This window comes from Pieris napi, chromosome Z, assembly GCF_905475465.1.
Source record: "Pieris napi chromosome Z, ilPieNapi1.2, whole genome shotgun sequence".
NCBI classification, from domain to species: domain Eukaryota; kingdom Metazoa; phylum Arthropoda; class Insecta; order Lepidoptera; family Pieridae; genus Pieris; species Pieris napi.
This window is the reverse complement of record NC_062259.1, coordinates 9,560,237-9,588,013: the sequence shown is the minus strand read 5'-3', so window position 1 is coordinate 9,588,013 and position 27,777 is coordinate 9,560,237. Positions and strand designations below refer to the sequence as shown.

Here is a 27,777-nt window from a genome sequence, read left to right as displayed (position 1 = left end):
AAAGTATTATTCATTCATATTTAACAAGGATATTTCGGATACCAGTAATAAATAAAAGACGTATATTGAAGTACAGTGTATTTAAAGAACTAAAACATTAAAAAAAATATACTACTATAAATGTAAAACTAACAAAAGCGTGCTTCAACACATGTTCCTAACAACAGCCATGATACAAACAATTATGTAATGATAATTCTATTTTGTACTTTATGCATGCCTATGTGTTTACGCAGTGAAGCTAAATCAATTTAGATATCACAAAATTGCGTAAAACCATTTGTGCAAAACTGAAATTTATCCGTTAATAATCCAAATCGAAAAGCCCTGCCAACTTAACAAATACGTGATAAAATTATTAAAATACTATTAAACGGTACCTACGTTAACTAACTAAAACGTAGTGGACCCTAGATAGTATGGAATAATGACTACACATTGTGTAAACGTAATTACCTAGTTCACAAAATTTAAACATTAGCGCTACTGAGAGTCGTCGAACTTTAAAGATTTTATTTAGTTCTATGATTCAATGTAAAGGTAAAAAAAGATTTTTCACTTTAATGTATCCTTTAATAGGACGTTAGTTATACACGACTCTGAGTGCGACTTATACAATTATTTTCCTGCAAGACATCTTCAAAAGTCCTATGCCCGTAGTTTAATAGGAATTTGAATTTTGAAACCGATATATCTTTGCTTCGGAAAGCTGCACGGTTGGGCATTCGTTACTGACGCTAAACAAAGGAACACATTGACATACAACAAATATAATTATTACATTAAAAAATCCAAATATTTTGTTTTATTATAAGATCCAAAATGTAGTGTTTGAGTTACAATAATTAGTTTGCTTATTCTTATGTTATAATACAAGGACTTTTTATTCGTCTAATATTTCACATTTTACCTTATACAACAAGCTATATGTATTTTAATGTACTTAAGTAAATACATGCAATGTTATTACTAATCTGTAGGTACTTTTGGTAATTGCTTATTAGGAAGGATTAATTGAATTCAAAAAATTGACATCCTACGTCTATACGATTATAATTGATTTGGCTAATATCTAGGACAATAACTGCAGGAAGAGTTTCAAGGTTGCCAGCAACAATTGGAAGTTTACTTAAAATAATTAGTAGGGTAAATACATAAATACGTCAGTATTTTCGTTCAGACTCTTGGCTGATTTGACTGTTTTTTCTTTACACAACCTTATATTTGTAGAACTTTCACACTAGTCGAATTATTATGTGAGCGAATTCGAGGTCTTATTGGTGTTATTTTTTGTAAAAATTGAGGCAATTAAAATGCATCTATTGCCCCTTTGCTTTACGATTATTAATATTTTGAATCTAGATCTACTACTCTCACGCTCTACTCATTTCACGTGACACGTTCTAAAACTAGTGGTAAAAATGGTAATTAAATACTCTAAATCTAAAGTTGCTAAGTTTAATACAGTTTTATTAAAACGATAAAGTAAAAACAAAATTAATGAATAAATGTACAGAAAACTAAACTTTCACCTCCTTATTCATAAAAAGCAAACATATCTTATACCATCTTGTCTCCTGTCAACAACATTCAACTCTGTTAGACAGCGTCGTGAATGTAACAAAGAGGACACCCGTTTAGTTTTAATTTAATTTTATATGAATAAGGGGATTGAGTCCCTTAGTTTTATTTTGTTTCATTCATTAAAAACCTAAACAAACCATTCGTTGTAAAATTTCGATTATTAGCTATCGTTGTCACTTTATTGCTTTCGTATTACCTTAATCTATAATTAAAATTGTATTATGTGTAGGTATATAAGAATTTTTTCTCGTAGACTCCTTTAAGTATGGATAAATTAAATCGTGTATATAAGAATTCAAATCTAGAATATTGGATGTATTTCGTTATTTTTTTAAATAGGACATTTCATTTTAAGTCTCGGCACAAACTGCAAGAATATTCTCACTCAATTACGTTACTCAATATTCATGCTGTGTTTGTATTAAAGAGGTATTTGTATAATTAGTTGAACTACGAAATATTTTCATAACTCTTTGGTTGTACAGGAATTTATTATACTTATAGTTAAAACTAGCGATCGCCTTACTATTGGAAAATTAAATGTAAGGTCCCTAATTACATACATTAAAATTACCCATTCCAGTTTGCAGTTTATACTTCGTGACCTCTGTTATATTTATCCATACTAAATTTTGAAACTAATTCTTAACAGAGCCGTATGCTTAACAAAAACACACTAATATTTTTGTTTATCGATCGATTTTTGTGGTTGTATAATTCAATAATTTAATTCTAATTTAGTAAAATATTATTTTTAATGTATGTGAATTTTTGTTTAAATAATCGCACCATCGAAAGACGCCGCTCTTAAGCTATATCATACTTGTCTTTTGTTCGGACTTTACATTTGTACTGTGTGTTTTTATTTAACATACTGCCAATCTATCAAAAAGCTATTCTCACAATTCGTTATACATAATATCTATCCTTATTTTGATTGGTGTTCTCTCTTTCGAATCTACAAAGCTAATCTAGATGTAAATTCACTATATTCGTGTATAATAAATAGTCTTAACTAACGTTTAAAGTGAAAAGTATTGCTTTGCGAATGACGTACACAACACTACGGGTATCACTGGTTGCAGTCTAATTATATGGCAACAAGTTTGCATGCATGAGTTAATTGTATCACTCTCCCTAAACTTAAGTTACACTAGTCAATATTGCTTTTCGTTTTGTTAAAATATTGCTTATTATTGCTTATATTGCTTACAGTTACCTTAGCCTATTCGTTTTCTTTTTCATTGCTTTCGATATTTATTGCTTGTTTATTACTTTTGGACAGTGTATAGTATCACTTAAATGCATTTATAAGAACGAGAACACTGTTATCACGGCGTAGTTATACTGAACATAATATTTTTCGTTGCATACATTGTATAGCTATATATAGACCATAAAAATCTGACGTAGCTTCGATGTGTATTTCTATCGTCAATATAAAATAATCGATATTCTGTGAAGCATTATAAAATAGCCAGAGCCACTCGGGCGATGCTAAGATATGGCTTTTTATTACTAAGTTTTTAAAATAAAAAAAAATTTGAAATGGGATCTATGTAGTTTATATACTACTTAAAGAAACTTAGATTTAATAAAATCTAATCGTAAATGTAAAGCGTTAGAATAAAATTTAAATTGTGTGTGCATTATCATTTTGCAGTTGCAGAAAATTTTAAGTCGCTCAACCTTACAAGTATCTACATTTACTACATAAATATATTATTCCAAATATTTGACACCTACACCTACAAAAATTGTAAAGAAGGTAATTTGGTACATATGGAAATATTTACATTTAAATATTAGTATATGTTTTGTATATATTACTTTACCTTCACTATGTTAGATTTGTTTAAACGATCGCTTATTATAAAATAACTACAACTACAATAACGTTAGTATAAATATTTGAACAAAATATTTTCTCGTTTTTGATTCATTTTTGAAAGCGATAAAATTGCTTTATGCTAAAAAATGTAGTAGCCTAGTTCTATAACGTTAAATTAAGAGAAAACGCATAGGAGTACACACTCAGACAATTATAACAATGAAAGCAAAAAATTCGAGAGATGAGAAAAGAGTTATAAAACTTATAACCTATAATAACGTATTGTAAAATAAAATTTCAAACAGAATATCACAATTCTTGAATCCTGAATTATTTTAAAATTCGATGTAAGATTCGTTCAATACTGTACTCCAAAGCACCAAAAACGTCTAGAAAACTACTTAATATGAACAATATATATGTATATCATGTATGACTTACATTTTATGAACTACATATATTCTAACCTAATATTGCTTATCGATTTACAATATATTGCTTATTACGCGCAACCTTTGTTTAATAGCTAATTATGTTTATCTATAGGAGTAACTGAACTTAATGCGAATATTAATGACGAAGTTTTGTTGTTAAACCATTTTAGCTGAGTAAATTGACTGCGTTAGAGCTTCAATGTTTTCCAAAATAAGTCGGTTTTAGAATAATAAAGGTCGATAGCAGTATTTATTTTTAAGCAACAAAAAAATATTTTTTAAAAACCACTTAACCATCCAATAACAACACCTAAAATTTATTTTCAAATATAGAAATTAGAATAAAAGGAGGAATTGACGGTTTTGATCCGAAGGGTGTAAACATAGTAATTTTACCGAGACAATCTCATAATTGACAGGATTAAAGAAATTCATTAAGAACAAATTGACATGCGAGGCACTACCTAAATATTATAATGATAGGAATTTTAAAGCGGCGGCCTCGCGGATGATCCTTTTTACGACCTAATCTACTTCGATTAATCTATGTGCATACCACTAATAGTCTTTTTTGCAAATTGGTCGCTTAGAAACGCAGTGACGTATAGGAGATGCACCATGAGGCCGACGCTATACTCCGTCTACGACAGCTACAGATTGCTACAGGATTAGAATAAAGTCTGCTGCGTCGATTGACTGCGGTGCGCGACTTATTTAGTGCCTACATTATTATTGCTTTTCGAATACCCATTTCTCACCGAGCACCTCGTGCCCGTCTCTTAACCTAGTCTATATCTATTATAATCTAAGTTATGTTATTGCCAGTTACACTTTACTTCTTGCTATAACACACTCTCAATCTAAAGGCTGCTCACTGCGTAATGCGGCGCTGCCCGTCCCTAATAACGACGTCGCTTAATGCGCCCGCCACTCGCCCGATACGTATTTCCCATCATTTATTAACTCGTTCCTATTTTTGATTTAATGTTTATTTTCTTTTGAATCAATGAGCGATAGTAAAACGGATTCTTTTCTGCTATTTTCTGAATTGCTTATCTAAGAAAAACGTATTATGTTTGTAGTCCCTTTCATGAAACATTCCCTTAAAATTATATCCTTTCGAGTAAAATTCGAATGAGGCACCGGGGCTTGAAGGGCAACGATGGCGGGACGGGTTCGGCGCGTGGTCGCCGATAAGGCACTGTGACGGGGCGGTCGACGCGGCCATAGTCTACAGGCCAAGCTAGAAACATATCTCCATCCAACCATCTACGATTCTACGGCAACGCTACGAGACTACGCAAGATTTCTGACCACTCTTAAATTAATCTTAATATATTCGGAGATTTATTTATTCTTCATTACGTTTCAGTATTTTTTGCTAGCTGTGCTAAGCTGTGTCTGTAAATAACAACTAAAATCAGATATGAGTGCAGTTCTCGTAAAATCGTAAAGTTTGGACGGTTCGAGTGATCGAGCCAGCTGGCGCTGTGTCATCGACACGGGCGGACGCGGCGACGTTTGCGGAGCTTCGGACGGAAAGATTCGGTAAGTTCCTCACCGACGCGACGTGGCGCACCCAGGTGCTCCGTCTCCATCCACAGACGAGCTTACGCGCACCCCCATAATAAACTTACACCGTGATACTCTCTAACCTACGTTCCGGTTGTAAAAATCACCTACAAAAGATATTAATTTCATTCGTATTCATTATTTCTATGTATATACGGGTATATTTATCGACAAGTATATGTACATGTTTATGTTAATCTTTAACAGGACGTCTGTCGCTGCAGGCTAATGCCACGCTTGCGGCACTACGGGGTCGTACGTTATTCGTTGTTTGCGAAACGTTGCTCGATTGCGGCACTCGTGGACCGGTCGCCTTTAGGACGTACCGGTTTAGAGGCCTATTTAATATTAATTTATTATATTACTTTATGCTAATGAACTAAATTCATATTAATACTTTACGTTAACGAGTAAACCAAAATGGTGGTATGACGGTCCCTAGTTACTATAGCAATACCGGCCTATTCTGTCGTAGAGGCGGGGGCATCAGGCGACGGTGAGTCATCATCACGAACACAGGCTGATTCTTGGTGTTTATTGAGGTAGCTTTTGAGTGCAAAGGTTTTATGGCATCGAGAACATTCGAAGTTTTTATCAGAGGAGTGAGTCTGCATGTGAGCACGCAAATTGGATCTATCTGCAAATGCTTTCCCGCAATGGGCACATCCATAAGGTTTTTCGCCAGTGTGAGAACGCAAGTGACCCTGTAGTAACCACGGCCGGGAGAATAACTTGCCGCAAACGCCACACACGTGTGATAGCTGATGTGTCAACACATGCATAGCCAGAGCGGGCATAGACACGTATGCCTTGCCGCATTCTCCACACCGCTTTGCCGCAACAGAATCGAGACTGCGGTGGGTTTGTTTATGTCGCGAGAGATTTGAAGAAGTGGCGTAACGTTTACCGCATTCACTGCATGTATATTTAGATTTATGGTCGGTCGGTTGTTGTGCACTTTCCACTGGAGCATTTGCAAAATTTCGTCGCTTAGACCGACCATCACTGACGAAGAAAGCATCATATGTATAGGCAACTGTTTCTCGAGGGCGTTCTGATTGTTCTTGTGAAGGTTCTGGTTCTGGTTCCGGGGGCGGTGGGGGAAGTTCAGGAGGCGAGGGCTCAGTGCGCGGCGGCGTGGTAAGGAAAACTGCATGTTGACTAAGATCAAGGATAGCATGGGCTGCGTTGAGATCTTCCTCCGGGCGTTGTAAATAGGCACGATCTCCTAAGCAGTAGGGTCGATAGATGTCCTTCTTTTTAGGTGGAAGTGAAAGTAGGGTGCCGCTGCTCGTGTAGCACAACGATGAAGATTTGCCGCTCGCCGGTGGCGGAGGAGGGGAGACAGGTGAAGATTGGAGATGTACCTGAATGAAAGGAGTTTCGGTCGTGTCGGAGGTCGAGATTTGTAGAAGAGCGTAGGAGAGAGGCTGAGACGCCGGCTGAGATGGGCCGGGGGGAGCCGGGCTCACCTCGCTTGGAAGCTGTGCGGTGAACTGTGTGGAAGGCTGCTCCTCTGTGTAACCTGAAAGAAAGATAATTTTTAAGTTTCACTTCACTACTATTGACCAATTCGATATGGTACAAGAAATGACGTGATTATATTATATTATAATTATTACAAAAATTTATAAGTGGCCAAGGAACTGGGCAGTCATACTTCGTAATAATACGCGCCACTCTTAGAGGCCGTCAATAGGGCCTTTCACAAACCCTTTCGATGCATTCAAATCAGGTATATAACTAGAGGGTGGAAGGCGTAGTGTGGGAGTGGGAGCCCCCCAGTTTACAAGAGTTATTCTGTGTCCGTTAATAATTTACGAAGGCAACCTGTAGCGCGCCTATATCAACCAGTGGCTGTTTCGTTTCCGACTGTATTTTTAATTTTTTAATAGCTACAAGCCTAACCGTTAGTAGCTACTTTAATAATTTATGAAATGGCTATTCTGCTGCTACACTATAAATAGGACAATGTTGTACCTGAATATTTCTTATATGCTGATTCGACTTACGCGTCTATCTTTTACAGTAACGCTTACAGAAAAACTGACTGAAACGAAAACAACTGCTATCAGTTGGCATTTCAGTCAATGCTTTTAATCACCATTAAATATATGCAATAATAATGGATAGACAAATTTTACAATAGCATTAAATTGTAGCCATAGGCCATATTCTTTTTGGCGAAAGGTATGGTTTAAATAAAGGAAAAATATATAATAGACGTCGTACTGAAGCTGACTTTATGGCTAAAAGAGCCTGTCGCTTTTCAAATAAAGTAAATGAAAGTTGGAGGCAAGTTGGGATTAGTTAGAGCGACAACGAAGAGGGGGGACTCTTAGGAGTTACACCCCCTTTTGTTTTTGTCAAGAATGAAGGACGCGCTATTTCGTAAGCATTTTCGTAAGACGTAGCGCTGAGTGCTCACAGGATTTCTCGTAGCAATATGTTTGTGAATCATACTAATTAATTTCTGAAAACCATTTTTTATTTTTACAAAAGAGACTGAATTGCGTCCAGACTTTTATTTGAATTAATGTAACTGTAAATCCTATAAAACTGAAGCATTAAAGGAAAAAATCCTTTGAAATGTAAAATTTGCAGGTGGATATAAATTGAATTCCTATCAAAATACGATTGTAATTAAAATGTCTGCGAGTTTGCTACTCGAGGCTTTCAATCAATGGCTCATAACAAAATACCGCACTTCGAATTTAATGTGCTGAAAACATTACCCACACTCAAGCAGTTAATATCTTGTTAAATCAATTTTAACAATTAATCTTGAATATTATACAATACCTTAATATACAATTGAAAGAGCTTGAAGTTAGTGCTTAGAACAATAGGTGCTTTGAGAATTCAACAGGTTAAGGTTTCAAGAGAGGTATAATTCGATTTACTCAACATCCATGAATATTCATTAGTCATCTAATAAAGTCTGTGACATAGACACTATTCCGATCTAGCTTATATTATACACAGTTTCAAATCGGGAACAAATTATGAATAGGTATATAAATATCACATTTTATTAAAATTGGTTCATAAAATAATTTTACTTACAAATTAATGTTTCAGAAGATGATATATTGTTTCCTAATAGTGTTAAATCCTAACAGTCGGTGTTTACTGCAGTAACTAGCAAATAGAAAAGCTTTATGGTTAACAAATTTCTTTGTGATTGTTTGACTTTCATTGATAACACTAAGGCCATATACCTCGTGGATGCCTCTCGAGTATATTCATTTTTATAATACTATTGAATAGGTGCCAAATTTCAAACAGAGCCATGAATCGCATTATAACGATACCGCATTAAGTCCGCAGTGGTTTAGTAATGTATGCTATAGAATAGCTATTATATTTTTATCTTCATAGCATGGAGATAAAAATAAAATGTTTATTATTCTTATATGATCATGGATGTATAAATTTATATGAAGCCATACATAACAGTTAGAATTTTTCATGATAACTTTAAAGGTTGCACCGATCATCTTTCCGCGTCAGATGTACACGTAATTAAATAAAAATTATTGCTGTAAAACATTTATATTTGATGAAATATAAAGAATACACACTTTATGTTTCAGTTGTTAGTTATTAATTTTGAGAAAATGTGTGACCCGAAATGTTTGTATAGTGGTGGCTGATGCTGGCAAGATTGGCCATTGAATGAATGGTTACGTAACGTTATAATTAAGTCGCTGTAGGAGATTACTGTGAACTTTACCTCAACTATGACGAGCTAAATAGCGTCCTAATAAACTGTTGCTACTGAAAAAGTAAACGGAATAATAGCCAGCCGACCCTCATTTAAGGTGCTGGTACAAAAGAAACGTAACAAAATCAACGCTTAGCGTGCCAACTGTGCGCCGCAAATACAATAGCAAAAACAAACCGGGACAGTGGGATGAGCGAAGGGGTACGCCGCATTGCACCAGTTGAATCTCGACCCCTCACTCCCCCGCTACCCTCCCAATCCCCTCCTGACCCCACTCTCCCCTTCATCTCAGAGGGCGAGGGAGCACAGAGTACTTGTTGACGTTTCATATGAGATTGGGACGCTTACGGTTCTAGGAAATACATTGATGTATACGCTTCATTTAAACATTGGATCACAAGATAGTGAATACTGTAAATTGTAAAAATCTTTTAGTTAATTAGTCAGTAAGTCAATACTATATTAAATTGGATTAGCATGTAGCATTTTAGACTCACTAAATTACAGTCATACACATTTCATTGATATTTCTTTATAGGCGAGTAGGTAATTAGGTATTAGGAGCGGCCTTGATACGTTTATTTTTGGTGCTATGACATTCCAGTTCCATTACATTCTTAATACAATATCACACCATAAATTGACAGAAAAATACATCGGTCCATCGAAATCCGATCTTCGAAATTCGATCGACGTCGTAATCACATGATTTACCTTATAAGAAAGAGCAGTTCTCCGTTTATATATATGATAATAAAATTATTTCAAGTTTAAAGTTATTGGCTAAACAATAAGAGAAAAAACATTATTTTTATGTAATTATTTATTACATAAATTTCGTTGAATCTTATTAGTATTTTCATGAAATAGCACAAAATCTGTGTGGAAAGTGGAACACGTGACTCTGGGGATTACTGTTTATCGTAACGCGCTCGCCATCTTATTTTTCCAATTTTACTTCTCGTTACATAAGCCATTTATTATATTTTGTACTTCTAAATTCTTATGACCCATCAATTTACAGATTAATAAAACGCGTAAACTTTTGATGATGACTGAATCAATTCACTTCATAACTATATTATTTATTAGTAGATATTAGTATTATAAATTTCATAATAGATTGAAGTTTTACATCACTTTAGTAAATGTATTATATACTTTATTAGTATACATATTTATCAAGCACATCAGTACTGTTTAAAAACTTTTTTACTTCTGGGCAGATTTATCACATGATGAATTTGTCTATAAAAGGATTTTTAGTTCTTTTGTGTTTCTAGTTCACAAAACGTATTGTAATACCTGTTTGCTACTATATAAATTGTGAAAAAAATTATATAATTTTTTCTTGCGATAACAAAGTCAAGTTATACAAAGTCTTAATTAAATAAACAATATACAATCACTTTTGTCATGTGCAGAAAGGTTCGCTGTGCAGTTTTCTGGGTCAACGGGCGGGAGAAATAAATACAAAGCTATAAGTTAGTAAGACGCCATGCTGAAGGGCACAACGAAGGTTGCTAACCTAAAAAAATACTCTAGCTATATGTCTCCATGTACTCTGAAACGTTACAAGATTTGGTATATAGTATAATCAGTATTATGCGACATTTCCGAGGTTGGTAAAATAATTCAATATGAATACTAGTATATAAGTTTGTACTTTAATGAATAATTAATTTTTATTTGTTACTAAATTTTCATTTATTTAAAAATTGATATTTCTTATCATGTTCATGGTCATGCCCTCAGAACAATGTTAAATGATTTATTTTCACACCTTTACGTTTACGCCAACCTTTACGTTTAGGTACAACACTTAAGGTTTAGAAACCATTCAGTAAAGTTACATGGCAATTTGGATAATACACTACTTATAGCGCATATACTTCATGCATATCACACTGTAATAAGGAATCAAATTAAATAACAGTTGAAAGTTGAACAAGTGAAAGGAAAATGCAGTAGAAATTATTACAAACCATGGATGGTGTGCATAAAACACTGATGAAAGGATCTACAAGCGATATTAAGAGAAACTTAAAGTCAAATTCAAAGTATGAACGTCAGAGACGTGTAGAGTCCGCTTCAGTAACTCTGAGTAAACTTTACAATTTCAGAAGTAGCTACTTTCAAAGTACAATAATTAAGATGCGATATTGCTGAAGCTAACTTTACATACGATAGACTGAGAGAGAAAAAACTGAGAGAGTAAAAATGCCAATAGATTGAAGGTTTTTACCTGGTTCAATGAATTCCCACATCACCCTCGAATGAGTAGATAAACTTCAAGATCGTCTTACACATGACAAAGAAATATATAACCTGAAACATTTATTTGACTTAAAACCATATCATACTAGGCAGACACCATACTCTTTGGTATGCTTTGAATGCCTTATCGCTAGTAAGCGATCTCTTCCAGGCAAAATTATTTTGAGAACAAGATCATGTAATTTGCATTTTATAAGTATATGTATAGTCGCTTAATATCAAAGATCATGCGAATACATTTATCATATTTATAAATAATTTTATTTACTCTGCTTTTATTTTACTAATTATGAAGAGAACGCAAAATTACCCGTTATTTTAGAATATATATCGGAACGAAACTTCTTAATATTTTATTAAAGTATTCATTTAAATATATGTATGTGTAAGCGGAAGTAAACGGGAGGGGGACAAAAGAACATCTGCTGGTGGCAATAAATTTAAAACATAAGGAATAGTTTTGGCACAAACAACGCTTGTGTGTAATCTTCGTGAGTTTGCTTTGAATTTCATAGATCGCCTATAAAACTATAAAAATACCTTCGGATCACTATAAATAATAACATAACGTTACAGAGGTATGACGATAAGGACATAATTTATATGAATATATGTAGATTTGGTCAGACTGACGACGGATGGAGGGTAGACAGCTGGTGCGGCGTATTTAATGTAAAATAAATTGTCATGTTTGTGTACGATAGCGCAATAAATAAAATATATTGTATTCTACCACATAAATGATAGTACTTTTATACTGATTCCAAAATATCAAAAATGCACAACGAATGTGAATTCAAGTTTTCACTTCTGCCGGCACTCCCGGAAAACGACGGGTTACACCCGTAGTTTTTTATTACTCATAATCATATATATGTAAAGAAAACATAATATATTTTCCTATACAAACTCTTGTCTATATTGTATTTTATATAAACTCTTTTGTAATGTTGCCTTTGCCGTCTGATCGACGATGTTTAATTTATGTCACTTGACATAAATTAAAGACGACATATTATGTAAGGTATTTTAATTTTTTCATTCTATTATTTTACTTTACAAAACCTAGAATAAAGGCTTTAAATGTTGTTTCTTTTGTATTCACAGAGAAACGCAGTTGCGCCTTATTTATTCCCAGTATAAGCGCTTGATACTATTATATATATGTTATATATACTGCATAACTAACTAGAGCGCTATTACCTAGATTTTAACTTATACCAAGGTATCACTGAAAATGTTTAGAAAATGAAAAATGGCATAATGTAGGAAGTTGCCAATACTTTTTTCGAAGTAATTTCCGTTCCTCTCTACACATCGTCGTATTCGATGGAACAACTGAAAAAAGCAGTGGGCCCATTCTTCCTTACGGGTCTCTTCTATGACATTACACTTACACCGCATGTTCAGGGCTCGTAAAGCGAATTTTATCTTTAGTTCTTGGGAATTAATGAAAGTCGCAGGGCGCCAGGTCAGGACTGTAAGGCGAAGGCATAGTAAAATAATCAACAGCGGTCTGTTTTACTGATTATTTTGCGAAGTGCGCTGAAGCATTGTCGTGGTGAAGGAGGATCCTGCTTCGAGGGCGCTGCTGTCGATTTTTTTCCAAGACAACAGGCAAACAGCGATTGATATACTGTCCTTCCATCTTCTAGCACAACTGTTGCAAAATGACCTTTCCGACGAAAGAATGAGGCAATCATCTTTTTTCCTTGACTTATTCCTTTCTTTACCTTAGTTGGCCGATCCTCGAAAGGAACCCACTGAGCTGATTGTCTTTTGGTTTCAGGTTCGTAGCTATATATCCAGCTTTCATCACCTGTGAAGATGTCAAATACAGCCTATCATAGCTTTGTTGTTGAGTAAGCCCACAACGAAAGTCATAATAAATCATTGACTTAACTTTTCTCGCGTTAGGTTCATTTTAACGTGTAAGAAGAGTTTTAGATTTGCCGCTAATTCACAAAAAACAAATGACAAATGAGTGCAATATACTACATAAGGTCACCAAAAGGTCTAAAATTTAGATTCAAAAATGTTTTCATTAGCAATGTTTCTTAACTAGCCAGTTCTAAACATTTTCAGTGTTACCCACGTATTTTGAATTTAAATAGTAATGACTTTACGGGCTTGTTGTGGCGATCGAGGTTTCCAAGATTTTTCTATAATTACAAATAGGTATAATTATATGTTAGAATCGCTGTAATTTAAAAAGTGAGGGAACAGAGATTCATTGAAATTGCACACATACGGATAGAATCAAGTCAATCTATGGTAAGTCTGAAGAAGTAGCAATACCATGATGTATAAATAAAGAATGTAAACTATCTTATATATAAAATTCTCGTGACACAATGTTAGCACTATACTCCTCCGAAACGGCTTGACCGATTTTTATCAAATTTTATACGCATATTCAGTAGGTCTGAGAATCGGCTACTATCTATCTTGTAACCCGCTAAGTGATAAGGGGTGCCAGCCCTAAAAAAAAATTGTTTTTATTTTTATGATACAGCGTACGAAAATACATATAACCCCTAATTTTCACCCCTATTTTTATTATTATTCAACTAGCTATATTTATTCAACTATATAGCTATTTTTATTCAACTAAATAAAAATTGTCCTAGAAATATTATACATGGCAAAACAACGTTTGCCGGGTCAGCTAGTAATATATAAAATAAATTTACTAGAGTCGCTGTAACATTTTAGCAACAGATTTGTGTATGTTGTACATTTTAAAACGTAGAATTAATATGAATTCGAAATAAATTACGTTAACCGAGTGTACTCGAACGGATCCTAATTAACGAGAATTATACGCTCGTGCATTTACCGATTAAATTGCGTATATATAGAATAGCAAAAAGAGGATATTAATCACATAATTAACATTTATTTTAGCCTTTTAGAGAATTATTTTGTCTCTTTCTGACAAATTTGCTAAACGTTGTGATAAAAAGAGATAGATGTGTAATTTAGTTAAAACTATGCATTTAGACTGATTTAGTTCTTATGAATAAAGGGCTAAGGTTATATATCAAGAGATATAAGCCTGCCTCAATGAGGTAATGTATAAGGATTTGGTGGAACAGAATGGTCACAAGTATTACTTGTTCGTTTGGTTGATGTTATTGAAAACAGGAGAACATACTCATTTGGCTTTATAAACTCATTGCAAGGAAAATCACGTAACCTTGCAACAATGCAAGGATACTGTATACAAATTATCCAGTTTTATTCCACTTGCCTTGCACCTCTCTAAATGTTATACAGCAAAAAAAAACACAGTATTGCAATTTCACCAATTACAAGCCGTATTTTCAAAATACCAAATATAATTGCTAGGTGATATAAAATATTCTACATAAAGAACATTGGATGGCTGGTATTTATAAAACTCATATAAAAATCCACGTATTTCGATCGGAAGCTGGGCCGTCAAAGGAATGTTTGGTAAACGTAGTTAATTGTATTTATATAGCAACTGGAAATTCACAGTTTGAAACTGTATCCCATTTATCGTTCATGTTTTTATTACCAGTTATAAAATTTTGCGATGCAATTATATTGACACTGAATTGATTTATCAATAATTAAAGAAAAATAAACAATATCTGTGAATCGAATCGAAACGAACTAAAATTAAACTCCATGGCTCATGTCACGGAAAAGTTTTGATAATAAGATGATACGGTGAAATATTAAATTTGCCGTATCGTTAGTAATTTAAATACTTCTTATCCAATAAATAATACTCGACACTAATTAATTAAAATGTGTAATTTTAAGAAAATTTTATATATATAAGTTAGCTTGCTAAACCATTGGGGAAGTGTTTTTCTTCGATAACAAATTTGAATTTATGTAAATAACATTTAAAATATATATAATTTATAACACGATCCAAACCTCATATTGATGAAACATTATACGCATCTCATTGTTTACTATTCCACTCTTCTTAATTAAGCTATACATTCAAATGCGAAAATAAAATACGTTTATCTGAAAACAAGCCCTGGTGTTAGATTTACACGAATGAGTACGTCAGTATAATAATTTCAATTAAATATATTAGTAAAAAGAACTTTTGAGTTGCGACTATCCAATAACATACCTAAGTACCATAAGTATCTACATGATAAAGACGGACATGGGGTGGTTATAAAATGCACTTTTATGTCTAAAACTATAGAGGTATTTGTATTTGTTTGTAAGTTGGTTTGCACATTGGAAGCAAAAACAACTAGTGGACCGGTTACAAATTCTTTCACCATTGGGATGCTACATTATGCCTAATATAATGGCTGGATTTATTTACAAAATATTTTAAATCATTCGAAGCCGGAGAGGTCACTAGTTATACACGTAAGACAGAGTAATTCTGATAAATAAAAACAAATGAGATATCGGATAGTAATAAACGTTTCATTACAGAAGTGAAACTTATTCAATCCGCTCCATAGTGACCATTTTAACATTGAAACCGTGCACATTAACTAATCCGACTTTGGTAGATGGAATGGAACGGTATCTGCAATATTGCTGGTCTCTATTCAGGCACGTTTTACCAATGAATGCTGTAACGGAAAGCGTTTAGTATTGATTTAGATATCCAAGAGATCTTCCAACAATTTTACGAACATATTATTGGAGGTTTTTCGTTCTTTGGTTACTGTATTTTAAAGGTTAGAGATTTTTATAGATTCCATAATATATATAGGTTTATATTATTCAAATGGTATGGAAACGGCTATGGCTATTTCATATTTTTCCCCCTCATTATACTTTAGCAATATGCCTATAATGCTAAATAAGAAAAAAATACTTTTTCTAATATGTATATAACTAATTCTAATACAGGTCTGAAGTAAAGTCAGCTTTTAGATTATTTACTATTGTTTTAATGAAACACTAAATAGAAAAAATGTATATTAAAGTTTTATGTCCCTAATTGTTTTTATTGTATATTAATATTTTTGGTGCGTGTATTTATAATTTTGAAGAAAATTGTTTTGTTCGAAAAAAAGTTCTCGAACGCACCCAGCATTCAAGAATGGTTTAGATTTACAATTAGATGATTTTTTGCATTCAACACGTGTTTACAGGACAACGTCGAATCTACTAATCTATTTATGTATATTCTCTATTTAATCTATTTAGTTATCTATTGTCTATCGTCTTACACATAAACTATAAATTGTTAATATGAGTTACATATCGATCACTTATTTTCATTACAACTTTTAGGTCTGAGCATCAGATTTCTATATCTATTCCATGATCATTTCTAATAGATATTAATAAGCAAGTAGGTGATCAACCTTCTGCGCCTGACCATTGAGTTTTTGACTAAGGCATGCCGCTTTCCTCACCATGTTTTCCTTCAGGGTATTAGCGAATGTGTTGAGTTCGCCGATAAAGTTACACAGGCAGGAGCGAACCTACGACCCCAGAGATTAGAGTCGCACGCTGAAGCCACTAGGCCAACACTGCTCATCGTAAGGTAAACAAAAAATGCCATTTTATAGTATACCCTTGGGTTTTATTTTGTTTTAAATATATAAAAAAATAAATAAAAAACGTGTGAGCACATATACGTATATATCTTTAAGAGGGTTAGTAATTATTAAATAATTAAAAAACAATAGATATTTAAAAAGTCATGTAGCATTAAAATGACCACATACGTCAAAGTTAGTAAGAGAGGAAATATTAGAATTCTCCATTTAATAAATTGAATAGTGAGCAAAATGTTACGTATACGGCGTTACTTAAGTTACGATTTGATACGTATCGTAACTTTAAGGCGGTAGCGAAGCGCTACGATAAAACTACGACTATAGAGACGTAGACTAGACGAACTAAAGTGATTTAAACATTATATATACGTCTACGGCTCATCTAAAATGGATCTACAAAGGACGGTTATACATAGTTCGACGTAGCGTAGCCGTTATTTGCTACGATTCTAAACAATACTATTATTGCCCTATAGCTTTTTGATACGAATGACGCGGCCTTATACGTTATTCATCGAAAATTAAAATCTCTTACATTCAATATTTTTTGCGAGAACCCGGTTATGAGAGGCGTGTTTAATATTCATATTTCATGTATTAAAACTAAAAACTGCGATTACATATTTAGGTTACACATAATTAGGTACTTTTATTTAGTTCGTAATAATTACTGCTCTCAAATTGATTGATGAGTGACTGACTTTGAAGTATGATTAAAATCGATTTACTCATAAAAGTTGTTATATAGAAGGCCAAAGTGTCGATGAGGATATGATATATTTATGATCGGGGTCTTTGTTTAAACTCCGATAGATTTTATGAATTGGGAGGCTATATTTGTCATTTTTATGATTACAAATGATCTCGCGCGCGCGTAGCGTAAGCAATTAATTTAAGAAAAACGTATGAAATTCGCTAGCAAATAGCACTCGCCAAATGGATGATAATTAATAAAACTTTATGAACTACTTATACTACTTTGAATTCAATACCATTTCTTAGTTACTTTCTCCATGAGGCAGGACAGGCGTCGGCATCCATTGTTTCGTCTAAGAGAGCTTCGTAACATTAACATACTTATTAATCTCGTTCAAAGTTTCTTCACAGCTTATGTGGCTGGTCCCATAGTTGTGCGGCGCACCAGGGTATTGACAATAAAAATAATGAAGGTGTGCTTACCGTTGTAGAGTAGCGTCGGTTCTGGATCGCGAGGTGAAGGGCCCGGCGCGGTGGCGGCGGGTGCGGGGCTCCGGCCGCGCCCCTCGCCGACCACGTCGATCTCCTCATCAGACTCAACCAGTTCCCCCGCCGGAGCCACCTTCCACTTCTTGGCCATGAGGCAGCGCGGCATGGCGGAGCCTGCATCGGCCTCAGCGCGACCGCATCAGCGAGAAACAGACGAACAGAGAAAAAGAGAGAAAGAGAGAGAGCGGCGCCCCAGGCGAGCGGCGTTATAGGCGTTCGCACGCGTTCTTCTTGCGTTGTGAGGGTCGACCGTACGATACGTGATATATATTGAGCATGGGGTGGTGCGCGCGCCGCGCCTTCGATCGGTATGGGTGGCGGGTGTCGGGTGGCGGGTGGCTCGCACTATGCCGCACAAACTTTACCCGCCGACAACTTGCAGCGCCACTTGCGGAGCAACGCGCCACGACCTCGCGACCACGCTTGCGATCAACCAGTGGAAGCGTTGCCCTGCGCTGCCTACTCAGACATTATTGTTGGCTTCATTGACTGAATCAAACTGCATCGGAGAGGATCATTGTATTTTTTTATCTTTTAAATATTTCATTTTTTTTCTCGGTTTATAGTATGTTATATATATCGCTGTAGCTGGCTACTGTAGTACTCGAAACTTCGCATTAATATTTTTAAGTTCTTTTTATTAAATTAAGGTTGTTTATCTTCAGAATGTTTATGAAGATGTATGTGTTACAGGAAGTTACAATAGTGTACCATATCATTTCCATTTTGAGAAATACTGATTCGTTCTTACTTAATAGCTTAGAAATCAATATTAAAACAATTAATTATTCACCATCAAAATATATTCCCAATAGTCATATTTGTTTTATACAGAAATAACAATTAGATACAGAATTTAAGTTCTAAGTACCCCATTACAGTTAATATGATTACATGTAAAGGAAAGGCAACTGGCGGCCTTATCGCTTTCGAGCGATCTCTTCCAGGCAACCACTGCCATTTTCATTATTTACGTTTATGTTTTTATTATAAATGATATACATGGCAAAACGACGTTTGCCCGGTCAGCTAGTAATAATATATTTATTCAATTAATTCTTAATCTAAGCTAACTAACATCGACACTTTTTCGCACTCCACTACTGCTCCATTTAAAATATTTTAAAACAACTATTTTTAAATGTCCTAATCCTTGTATCTTTCTTCTTTATTATAGCTACCAGTATGTTTGTCGTTCTCCGGATTTATAAATTTAGTGCTGTCATGTTTTGTTTTGCTTTGTTCTGTATCATATTTTTTATCAGTGAAACTTTTTGTGGATACATCCAATTTTTCCAATTTTTCCATCCAAGTTTATTTTATGTTATTATATTTTTATTGTATAGAGATGTATCAGTTTTGTTTCCCAAATAAATAAATAAACTTATGAACTTTAAATTTATATTTCTCGTTAAAGGCAAGTAGACCAGCAGTCTACTTTTCGTCTAAGTCACAGTACTAATTAATTGCGAAAATAAAACATTTTGTTCTCGAACATTCAACGTTCAAACGCGCTTTTAGAATCGGATTGAGCTTAACCAAGTAAGCTCGTAGATTAACCAATAAGCTAATAAAATCCATAATACACTGTCAATAATAGAATTCGAAATGATAGTGATAAAATTAAAGCAAAAACAAAAAAACAATTAATCTTCCTTTACATCAAACTTCCTTTACTTAACTGACAATACTGTTGAACAGTTTCAGACACTAAAATTGACAAACGAATTTCTCTGGCACAAAGGACTGCACTCAATTTACTACCAAATACAAGTCTGCTAAAGCATTTCTCTTCAGAAGATATTACCAACTATTGACGCCCACCTTCCTTACCCTTTATGTTACTTGCATAAACCTATAACAGCTATTTAGCTTAGATATTATTATTCTCCTTTGAAACAGGCAAAAACATGAAATACCTTACTACGATTCGTAGCTAGCCAAAATTCTTAACAACTCATTGGTTATTCTCTTGTTATAGAATCGAAATAAGTAAGATTCACAATCTAGTTATAGAATTTCTGAACGTTCCTAAAGATATAATTATATGGAATTCTCAAGTTTAAGTTGCAATGATTTGAGGAAATCGTACAATTTTCTCGACTACGAACCATGAACTTTTTCGTAGATCCATCAGATCTAGACCTGAAGTTTCCACTTCGACGTTCTTACACTTTACCGCTTCAAAGATCTTCTTACAAACATTTTATTATATAAAACAGATTACCCGAAAAGAATTAAAATTTTCTGTTATGTCCTTACAGATCCTCGAAGTCAAACATGTTAGTAAAAGGAATGAAATATTCTCCATCGCTATACTTTGATAAAGAATCTAAGTATATAAAAAAAAATCCTCAAGGTACTTAAAACCAAATCGGGATACTTAAAATAGTTATTTTTAGTTTCAAGAAAGTTCTTCTAGATATTTTTTAAGTGTTGCTATGATTTAAAGACTAGTTTTCTTATGCTACTTAAGGTCTTGGAATTACAAGATTAAGGACTTAAATGGCTGTACATAAGACTGTATTGAGTCAAAAATTACGAGTAATGTTTAGGATATAAAATAAAACCATTTGGGAATCCTCAATAAACCCTCCCCGCCTGAAAAGTTAAATCAATAAGACCATACCGGCGAAACTAATTTGTTAGTTGGATGCTATGTATATAACGTATGTGCTCCGTTCACATAACGTTACGAAGTTGGTATGTTTTTCAAAACAAACTACAAAATTCATGTAACATACGAATACTCGTAGTTTGACAAACTTGTAAATAAAACGTAATTATCAAATAATATATGATAAACAAAATATTTATCCGATATATTTCATAAATCACATGGTTGCTTGAAAATAATAATATGCCTTACTTTTGTTTATGCTAAGCAAGTTTAATACTTAATTTTTTATAACTTTATCTTCGAACGCTAAGTGTTGTTGAACCATGTTTTTGGGTCTTAAGTACTTGATATATTGCGCAGAAGTCGGTTGAATTCAATTTAAATCGAAGATTTCGGAATAGCTTCGTTATCGATAGGATAGCACTTCTGCTAGATCGATTAGCCTAGTTTAATCTATATATATAAAAATGAAACCCGTTTTCCGTTGTCACGACATAACATGAAAACGGCTTGACCGATTTGTCTGATTATTTTTTTATAATATTCCTTGAAGTACGAGGACGGTTCTGACGGAGAGAAAAATTAAAAAAAATGAGTGAAAAAGTCTAAAAACAACACTTTTCTATTTTCCCATACAAAGTATTCGTAATAATATTTGAAGGCAATTTGAACTTTAATACCATATCATAAAGTTAAAGTGTTAGTGGAGGGGTTCCGGGAAGGAAAATTTTTATTTTTTGACATAATGTATTTGTTGGATTATGACCTTTCTTTTTTTTATCTTAATAGCTAGACCGGTGTCCCGAATAGCAGAATAAGTATTTTAAAAAAAAAATAAAGAATCGACTGTTAGGCGGTACGATGTTCGCCAGGCCAGCTAGTTATAAATAATTACACTATATATCTTCAATTCATCCAATCAATTCAAATTAATCAAAATCATTTATTCATATAGGTACAATGTACACTTATGAACATCAAAAAAGAAATACATATTAAATGTTTCTAATTTTACATTTAGTGCCAGTTCTCAAAGCAAGTGCCTAGAATGGAAGAGAAGAACTGGCAATAAACTCTCCGCCACATACAGCACCCGTTCACGAGTATAACCAATAGTTCGAACATGGATCAGAAATCCAGTGAAATCTGAACACATTAGTCAGAGAGTGGGATTATGTATTATGAAGTCACTTCTAAACATAGTACGCTATAAAATAAACCGTACGTTCTCAGTTGTTATATTTTTTAGAGCAAAAATGCACTTTTATATATATTAAGAACATCCTCGAACTTAAATTACTGAGCAACCGCAATTTTCATAATTCATTTATAACTGGAGAACGAGATTCTGGTTAGTGCGAAGGTACTCGAACTCCATATTCCATTTCACTCATTTCATCTATTAACTCGAAATCATTTTTAGGTATGATTTCAAATTAATTTGTCTGAATTATGCACAATTTAAGCCATTAAACCATTTAATTTCGTAATTGCCTTAATACTTTGAATGCGACCACACAAGTGGTATTATTGTTCACCATATTATTGAATAAACTAAAAATATAACAATTTGTGGACCTATTTATTTACGTTAGTAGCAATTCAAGATGCAGAATCTAAACAACTACAGTGTAATAATAATAATAATAAACGCTTTTAATCAGATAGAAAATTTTACATAATTTTAAACTTAAACTTAATTCACTAGTGAGTCGGTGACACCGACAACCCATCTGGTCCAAATTTTCCCAGTTACGGATTTTATTTCGTCTTCCCACCTTCGAACCTTTTTTATTATTATTTCTTGGGTACCACGTACTACAGTGTATAAACTGTTTATAACGAATTTCAAGTGACCGAGCAGAAGAGAAAAACAGCAAATTTTTACCAATTACATTGTCACCTATCTATTATATATTTTACGTTTAGAAACTCATTATTGCATTAACACGTGTTAATACGCAAATCAAGTTAAAATTACTTATTAATTACTATTCGACGAGTATATTTTTATTAGGCCTTTAACATAAATATAATTTATTTTTTACCATTTTGTTGTTAGCTCATTTTTTAATTATTCTTATGTATATGTTGTGTTTAGTTTGATGTTAGTAGTGCGGATTTTAGAACCGGTGTTTCCGTATCTGTTCTACGCCACGTTGGAGTTTCGACTGTTTGTTGCGTCAATATGCTTAATTTTATGTTTTAATCGTATTACGTCATTATTTTAGGAAATTAGAAGCAGTAGATGGTTCTGCTATTAACGTGTTTTTGCGATGTCCTTGTTAAACGAATATTAAATCAATATTTGTAAACCTACCTGGCGGGTAGGTCAATCTTTATGTATTTCTCAAAAATACGTAAATCCAAAACTTTTGAACCTTTTATACGATGAATGAACATATCACGTAAGGTGAAAATTTTTTTTTTAAATATATTTTCGGTCTCCCAACTCCCAGTAAGGATAGCCATGGCCATCACGAATTCTATGTTGAGTTTTTGTACCGACTGATCCCAAGGTTGCACCATCAGCATAGCGGATATTGACATAAAAACGTCGCTTTCACAGTGTACCGGCAATGGTTTATAAATCGTGTTTGATTAATACAAAGAGATAAAAAGTACTTACCTGATATATCGAGATCCAATTGTCGCGAAGGCGCAACGCTGGCTTCGCTTGGGCTGGCCGGAGTGCTGTCTCGATCGGACCATTTTTGTATAAGATAGCATCGGGGCATTCCTCTGTAGAAAATAACCCAACAGAAATAGGAAAAATAAACAAAAATATTCTACTCGAATGCGTTTACACGGCATAAAATTTGTCTAAGTACTTATTTTATAATTAACGTCTAATTAGAAGCATTCATATACTTAATTTAAATTATTTTAATGAAATAACTGAGAATCAAGAATGCTTTAACGCAACAAAAAGCCTAAAACCTTTACTCTTGTTTGCGGATCAATCCAAAGAACTGATTAAATTGATTAAAAAAGTAGGTATATCACGTTCTACCCACATGATAATAATAATTAAAATAATTTAAAAAATGAATACATGTAGACCAAAACATATAATTTTGTTAATTTCCATAATATTTTTTATAGAATTTTTTAACAAAATTAGGTAGGTTTTATATTAAGTTCCTCAACAACATTTTCAAACGATACGATAAAAATAATTTAATTACCGACATTAATGAAAATATTTCACAACAATCTTCCTACTTACCGTAATTTTGTTTATTGAGGTTTAAGTTTCTATTTAGTTTTAGTTTAAATATCATATTTTCTTGTATAGATGTTGTTATTATGTTGTTTTGGAACTTATAAATAAATAAGTAAACCGAAATTTAAATTGCTTAAATGCAACGCAGTTCGTTTTTTATGAGGTTAAGAAAACAAGGTCAAAACTACATAAATCAGTATAACTTTGTTTTACAGTTAACTTTTGTAGGTAATACAGGATATAATGATAAAAATGTTTAACTTCCTTTTTCCCTCCTTATTTAATCTAGGTAGATATATATTTTCTTTTTGAATATTATAGCGAAATACAAGTACTGTTAATAAAAATGTCATTAACGACATTAATAGGGAATTGTTCAGTACTTACCTACGTAGGGGCACTTTGATGCCGTTTGGGCGTTAAGTTAAAAAATAAAATATTTACTTAAAATGAAATTTCTTTAAGTAAATATCATATTAAAATACACGCTTTGTTGTACTCGACCTATACCTACTTTTTGGTAATAAGACAAATCAGTGGGGAATTGTTTTCATGACCATTTAAAACTGTATATAAAAGCACTATAACTTCTAGTTATCATTAAGACATATCTCCGATATTATTTAACTGTTTCACGTGTATACTGTATATATTCACGATTATTTTCTAATCTGATCTAATTATTTTGACTAAATATATGTAGGTGTCTAAAATTACAACTGGACTAGATTGACGTACCCTGCGGGTACAAAAAAAAACCTGTTATTTACTCTATTAAATTATGAAATCCTGTATTTTCCACGATAAACACGGGAATATCATACCTGCTATATATTCCATTTGACATTTATATATTTTATATTAACATATATAATTGTACAGTGTATAAATGTTTTAGATACTTTAACGATTAAAAGGTATTATCAGGTAAGGTATATATATTTAATTATATCTTATTGTATATTGTATAATATATAAATATAATTAAAGGGTTAGACTTTGAAATCGGTCGCCCGAATTTGATGATACTGATTATGCAGGAGTCTCGGGGGACCTTAATTGGAACACCTCCAAGTAATTTGCTGCCGGAAATGCGTTTAAGTATTTAAAAAAAAAAGTTTTGTGTAATGTATTGAAATTTTTAAACAATCCGACATTTTCTACTTTTCTATTGGTTATAAGAGATGTGACATTCTCGGTAAAATAATTGATTGTTTTTTAGCATGAAAAATCGATGAATAAAAATAGTAGATTTTTTTTATTCATCGATTATTTCTTCATTTGTTAATTTTAAAGTTGAACCTAATTTAACCATTACAAAATAAATTTGACAAATAATTGATGTCAAACTTCACGTTTCAATTAGTGTAGGATTCCGAAAATTTTGAAATTATCCAAAAAGTACCCAAGCCGAATCAGAGCACCCCATAGTGGGGTCTGCCCTACCTGTATATAAAAAAATGTGTGCATGTACTAGTGTACAAACGTAAGAAGTGAAACCTCTTTATGACTTTATTTTTCGAAAAATGATCAACTGTGTACAACTTTACAGAAATTGGTTAAATAAAGTTAAATTAGATAAAGTTTAAAAAAAGGCTTTTATTATTAAAGACATGAAAACAAATAATACAATTATTTAATTTTATCTTATTACTACTAAGATTAACAGAATTTCATTAAAGAAGAAGATTTTTTTTCACATTTCACAAGAAAAAGACAGCGGAACGGAAAAATGTGACGAATACGCGTTCGTAAATTTTTTTCCAACGTCGATAAAGAAGTTTCACTTCAAAATCGGAGGCGTGGAGGAAGAGCAGCTCCCACCTGCCGTAACAAAGCACAGGCATTATGCAAGCCGTAGAGGCTAAGGCTGGCCCAAAAGGCCGAAGCTGCGAGGCTTGAATAAAATACCTGTGCTTTGGTACGCAATGGTGGAAGGGCTGCATTTCCCATAGTGCCGGAGCTGTCCAAAAATGTGTTATTATTATTGTTCGGTTAGGTTAGGTTAGTATATGAATTCTATTTATCAACTATGCTTGATTTTCAATTATTTTTAATATTAAAATCGAATACAAAAATCGATTTTTACTTTTTAAAAAATCTATTATTTTTCACATCCCTATTAATTTTATAAACGCAAACGGCCATTTCGAATGTGGATTTTGCCAGAATAGTATGTGAACAGTGTTAAAGTGCAAAATATCCGTTAGTAATCGGTTACTTATTACGTTTATTTTTTTTACGTAAATGTGCGTTATTTCATTTGCATTTTGAAACTTGGCTATATTTTGGACTCGGATTGATTTGTTTTTCTGCACGACTTTGGCATACATACTAGACACTGATTTCTTGTGATGGCGTCTGGAAATAGTGGATGTAGACGTGATTCAGAACCTGAGCCGTCAACGAGTTTCATGCTTGGTAGACGACCGGCTTTTGTGGATGATTATGAGGACGATACAAAAAAAGTTACGGTAGGTTAGGTTTGGTTAGGTTATGGGCAATATTTTGTTTATTTTTTTTATTTAAATAACCGTTTCTGGCGCCTGAAATTGGTTGGGGGTGATAACCGTACCGTAAATCGCGTCGTGAAATGTGATTTAATTTGTGAAATAAATATCTGTAACCACGGCGGACGCGGGTGCAAACCGCTTCGTGAGTCCTTAGCGTAAAACAATTTCAACTCAATATATTTACAATTCATAATATAAAAAAGAGATGTAAGAGAAGTGATCATATACTTCGTTGTCAAAAATATATTTTTTTAAATATTTTAATAATACACAACAATAACAATTTGCAATAATTGTTCTATATTATAACAACATTGATATGATAATGCATAGGTGACAAGTTTTTTCCTGTCCTTATAATTAATATTATTAAAAAACATGGAATAAACTTTTAAACGTATTTATTACGTTCCTCTATATTGTGTAAGTTACCAATATAAAGCAGATTGGCAACGTGTGCTTGTTATTTAAATACTGATGCTGGTTAATGTCTAGTCGTATTTTGTATTGTAGCAAAAATCATACATAACTAGATAATAGGCTTACCCTATGACGGTGACTCCATGTGTTTACAGGTGGCGCTTTCAACAAGTTGTCGCGCCGGGTGACCGCGGAGCAACGTGCCGCGTGCCGCGTGCGGTATTCACCGAGTCCCGACAAGAACACGGCAGCAGGCTGCATGCGAGACGCAAGCGTGGCTATAGCCATCGATTTTTTATAAACCTACTACATACAGTCCGCAACTGAAGATATTAATCGCATTTCAACTGAGCCTGATAGTTCAACTTATCAGGTTGAGTTTTGCTCCTAATCGCACTAATTCCTAATACACATTTTAATGAAAAAGGGTATGAGTATTTTTAGGAGACTTAGAATCTTAGAATTTTTAGAATTATATCGAATACATTAGATCTCGGTTACGATTAGATAGGGGCCGGGCACAAGGATGTTTGAAACATTTGTTTTCATTGTGCCATCATGTTATGACGATTAGGTATGAAAACTTTACCTTTGCTTTTTGTTCCTTTATAAATTTATTAAATGTGATTTCTTTATAACAAAGAAGGAATGTATATTCTTTATTTATCCTGCACTATAAATGAATCCAACCTGTGCTTAGTGATAGTGTTTTAAAATAAGAACGATTATATTCCACAAAAGCAAATGATCTCCAAGGCGTTATTATATCATGATGTTTATTTAATCCTTACCACGTCAAA

The 27,777-nt window shown here is 33.3% G+C and overlaps 1 protein-coding gene across 3 annotated transcripts; it reads right to left on the bottom strand.

Annotated features, from left to right (window-relative positions):
• Positions 1–65: 65 nt before the first annotated feature.
• LOC125062670 (transcriptional repressor scratch 2-like) lies at positions 66–27,257 on the bottom strand. Of its 3 annotated transcripts, XM_047668736.1 has the most exons (3): positions 27,104–27,257; positions 23,448–23,560; positions 66–6,946 (listed from the first exon to the last, which is right to left on the bottom strand). In XM_047668736.1, the coding sequence occupies exons 2-3, from the start codon at positions 23,554–23,556 to the stop codon at positions 5,883–5,885; spliced, it is 1,173 nt and encodes a 390-aa protein (XP_047524692.1). In that variant the 5' UTR covers positions 23,557–23,560; positions 27,104–27,257; the 3' UTR covers positions 66–5,882. The 3 variants fall into 3 exon arrangements, with proteins under 3 accessions (XP_047524692.1, XP_047524691.1, XP_047524693.1); XM_047668735.1 differs by lacking the exons at positions 23,448–23,560; positions 27,104–27,257 and adding an exon at positions 18,133–18,597; XM_047668737.1 differs by lacking the exons at positions 23,448–23,560; positions 27,104–27,257 and adding an exon at positions 11,394–11,480.
• Between the last annotated feature and the right edge of the window lie 520 nt (positions 27,258–27,777).